Below are 3,930 nucleotides of genomic sequence, written 5' to 3' on the forward strand. Positions count from 1 at the left end.
GTCCCTCTCTGCATCCCCATGTCTGCCTGGGTGAGGCTTCATGAGCAGAAGAGGGCTGTCTTTGAGACCACAGGATGTCACACACCAGGAAGCGCCCAGCCTGCACAGACCAGCAGCCCTCACCCGATGACCAGGAGAATGGGACAGGGAACAGCACACTCACAGCCCTGTTCTCCTCCCAGGCCATGGCTTCCCCCAGGATTGAGACTGTCATCAGGGAGAGGCACAGGATGGGGGAGTGTCCCATGTGGGAAGAGGAGACCAGGCAGCTGGTGTATGTGGACATCAACGCCAGGACTGTGTGCCGGTGGAACCCAACTCTCTGGGTTGAGTGTGGGTTGAGTAAGTGGACCTGGGGGCTGCAGATGGTAGGCCTGAGAAAGTGGGCCTGGGGGCTACACACTGTGGGCCACAGTAAGTGGGTCTGGGAGTTGGAGACGTTGGACCAGAGTAAGTGGGCCTGAGGGATGCAGACAGTGGGCCTGAGGAAATAAGTCTGGGGCCAGCAGACAGTGGACCTGAGGAAGTGGGTCTGGGGGCTGCAGACTGTGGGCCAGAGGAAGTGGGCCTGGGGGCTGCAGATGGTGGGTCAGAGGAAGTGGGTCTGGGGGCTGCAGACGGTGGGCCAGAGGAAGTGGGTCTGGGGGCTGCAGACGGAGGGCCAGAGGAAGGGGGTCTGGGGGCTGCAGACGGAGGGTCAGAGGAAGTGGGTCTGAGGGCTGCAGACGGAGGGCCAGAGGAAGTGGGTCTGGGGGCTGCAGATGGTGGGCCAGAGGAAGTGGGTCTGGGGGCTGCAGAACATGGGCCTGAGGAAGTGTGGGTCCCCTAGAGCTCCAGGTGTTCCTGGGGAGGGAGCTGTGAGACCATCCTATGTGCCCAGGGGCCCATTCCCCTGAGGTCCTGGGGCTCGTTTAGCTATGAAGCTGTCCTGCCTGCCCATGGCCCGTGTCCCCTGAGGTCCTAGGGCTCGTTGGTACCTTTGCCACAGGTGTCCAGCATCACTCATGGCCTGAGGGTTGCAGGGGCCCAGCTGGGGCACCTGCTTGCTCAGCACCTGTCCCACTGCTCTGGAGCCCCTGGAGTGTGGGCTGTCACACCCTGGGCACAGGACAGACCGTGGGGGTGGGAAGTCCTGGTGTACAGGATGGACCAAAGCTGGGCTCGCTGTCCTCCAGACAAAGTCCTGGAAACGCTGACATCCTCCTGGCGGCTGTGTGGAGCCCGCGCCTGGCTCTGACCCCGGGTTGTGCCACACACGCACCTGTCCTGACTCAGGAGCCAGGGTGGGGGTGACTGTGTGTTTTCCAGGCTCATGTGTGTGCGTGGACCCACACACCTGGGTGGTATCTGTGTGTCTGTGGGGCTTACACACCTATGTGGCTGACGACCCCTATGGGCTCACACACCTGGGAGGTACCTGTGTGTCTGTGGGGCTTGCACACCTGTGTGGCTGACGACCCCTGCGGGCCTTCTGAGGAGCAGAAGCAGCACTCTGGGAGCGTCCTCCACTCCCCCTCCCCCTCCCCCTCCCCAAGGGCAAGTGCCACTGTCCCCCTTGCAGATCAGGGCTGGCCCAAAGTCTGTGTCTGGCCTCAGGCACCCTCCTGTGGAGCCTGCCCCAGGCCCAGCGGTCCTACCCGAGGGCTCAGGGGCACCCGCGGCTCTCACACTGGCACTGATGTGAGGAGAGGCCAGCGCTCTCCATTTCTGCAGTCCTGGTGGCCCTGCAGGCAGGCTCGGCAGCCTCCAGTCCCATCTGGAGGCCCTTTGGTGGCCGTTGTGGGGAGGGGGTTGCAGAGAGGTGGTCCACACAGGCCCAGCAGGACTGGTCCTGTGCTGAGACGTGCTCTGTGCCCTGACAGTGCCTCCCAATGGGAGCCCCATGGGTGGGGTGGCACTGTCTCCTGGAGAAGCAGCAGCTGGGCCACCTTGATGTCCTCTGTCCTCCCAGGAGACCCTGGTGGCTGTGTGGCTCTGTGCAGAGAGGGCATCTATGTGGTGGCTTCTGGTACCTGCCTTGGCCTCCTGGACTGGGAGACGGAGCAGGTGGAGTGGGCAGCCTGGCTGGACCATGACAAGCCCCACAACAGGTTCAACGATGGGAAGGTGGACCCCACTGGGAGGTTTGAGGCAGGTGAGCTGCTGAAAGGACTGGCTGTGGCCCGGTTAGCCGAAGGTGGCCCAGGCCACTTGAAGAGCCTCTCGTCATGGCGGGTGCTGGCTTGGTGGGGACCTCAGGAACTCTCCCCAGGCTACTGGCAAGCAGCACCCGAGGTTATGCAGGTGCTGGGCATCCCACAGATTCCCTCCCTCTCCAAAGCCCATGGCTTTCATGTAATTCTTCCTGGGTCCCTGCCCAGAGAGGACCCTGGGAGGGTCGAAGCCGCCAGGGTGGGGCAGTGGCCAGGGCTGCTGGCCAGAGGCCATTCACGTGCAGCTGAGGGCCCTGCACCTCTGCCTGAGCAGGCCTCTTCCCAGGTGGAACATCTCTGGGGTCCCCCCTTCACCCAGCACAGAGGCTCATTCACAGATGCTGCCTGAGGGCCATCCTGCCTGCTGTCCCCCAACTGAGGGTGACCACAGCTCTCTGCACAGCGGGTCTGTGTGGGGTAGGCAGGGCAGCGTGGGGTGCTGCCCACTGACCTTCCACTCTCTCCAGGCACCATTCCAGAGGCGTCCGCTCCAGGAGTGTGGGAGCCGGGGCAGGGCTCCCTGTATACACTCTACGCTGACCGCTCTGTGATCAGACAGCTGGACCAGCTGGGCATCCCAATGGGCTGGACTGGTCCCTGGACCACTGCACTCTCTACCACGTGGACAGCCTGGTCTACTCTGTGCGAGCCTATGACTACAACGTGCAGACAGGAGGCCTGGGTAGGGGCCTCCCTGGCCAGTCCCCCATGCCCTCCCCAGGCGAAGGCCTCCGTGGCCAGCCCCCCACACCCTCCCTCAGGTATGAGCCTTCATGGCCAGCCACCCTCATACCCTCCCTGGGGTAGGAGCCTCTATGGCCAGCCACCCACACTCTCCCCAGGTGGGGTCCTCCGTGGCCAGCCCCCCACGTCCTCCCTGGAGTAGGGGCCTCCATGGCCAGCACCACAAGCCCTCTCTGGGTGGGGCCTCCCGTGGCCAGCCCCCCACACCCTCCCTGGGGGAGCCTTTGTGGCCAGTCCCCCGACATCCTCCCGAGTCCCCTCCTGGGGTCCCAGATGCACCACCAGGTCTGTCACTCCCTCCCAAGGTTGAGGCCATGCAACATGACCTCCTGGTCTGGGCTGTGAGGGGCCACGTGCCTCTGTCCTGCTGCAGCAAACCCACGGCTGGTGTGCCAGCTAGAGCCAGAGCAAGGCATGCCAGATGGGCTGTGCATGGACACCACGGGGACACTTTGGGTGGCCTGCATTGACGGAGGCAGGGTGATCCGCATGGACCCTGAGACAGGTGTGTGCACAGGGCAGTCAGTCAAGGAGGGGCCATGGGGTGCTCTGTGCTATGGTGTTCAGGGTCTGGGAGTGGGAAGGCAGCACCACATGCTTGTCCAGCTACAGGGGGACTTTACAGATGGCGGGAGTGCCAGGGTGGCCCCTCAGCGCTTGGCCAGTGCAGGGAACACTGGGGCTGATGTAGCAAATGACCACAAACCAGCGATGAAAACCACAGGACCTTGTCCTGTCCCACCCTGGAGGGTGGAGGCTAAACCAGGGTCCCAGGCTGAGCTCCCTGCACATGCTCCAGGGAGGCTCCTCCTGCCTCTCCCAGCTTCTGTGCTCCAGGTGGCCCTGCCTGGTGGCCCCTCAGTCCAGTCTCTTTCTCCACGGGGCTCCTCCTCCTTCACAGGCTGAGGAACCCCACCATCTTATGCAGCTCAAGTCAGGCCTCCGTCCCTGGGTTCGGGCCAGGCTCAGCTCTGGCGGGGCGTTCCCCACCTGA

At 63.7% G+C, this 3,930-nt stretch overlaps 1 protein-coding gene across 1 annotated transcript; it reads left to right on the forward strand.

Moving 5' to 3' along the window:
* The first annotated feature begins 230 nt into the window (after nt 1–230).
* Nucleotides 231–3,546, forward strand: LOC107133770 (regucalcin-like). The gene is made up of 4 exons (XM_048797715.1): nt 231–342; nt 1,952–2,134; nt 2,660–2,874; nt 3,310–3,546. The coding sequence occupies exons 1-4, from the start codon at nt 231–233 to the stop codon at nt 3,334–3,336; spliced, it is 537 nt and encodes a 178-aa protein (XP_048653672.1). The 3' UTR covers nt 3,337–3,546.
* Nucleotides 3,547–3,930: the final 384 nt, after the last annotated feature.

This window comes from Marmota marmota, unplaced genomic scaffold (genome assembly GCF_001458135.2).
Source record: "Marmota marmota marmota unplaced genomic scaffold, marMar, whole genome shotgun sequence".
In the NCBI taxonomy this organism is placed as follows: Eukaryota; Metazoa; Chordata; class Mammalia; order Rodentia; family Sciuridae; genus Marmota; species Marmota marmota.

Bases quoted from the DNA above. Each gene is read 5' to 3' on its own strand.
- LOC107133770 (XM_048797715.1), top strand. From the start codon at position 231: ATGGGGGAGTGTCCCATGTGGGAAGAGGAGACCAGGCAGCTGGTGTAT. The intron at 343-1,951 runs GTAAGTGGACCT...CTGTCCTCCCAG, and splicing joins CTGGGTTGAGTGTGGGTTGA to GAGACCCTGGTGGCTGTGTG. The intron at 2,135-2,659 runs GTGAGCTGCTGA...CACTCTCTCCAG, and splicing joins CACTGGGAGGTTTGAGGCAG to GCACCATTCCAGAGGCGTCC.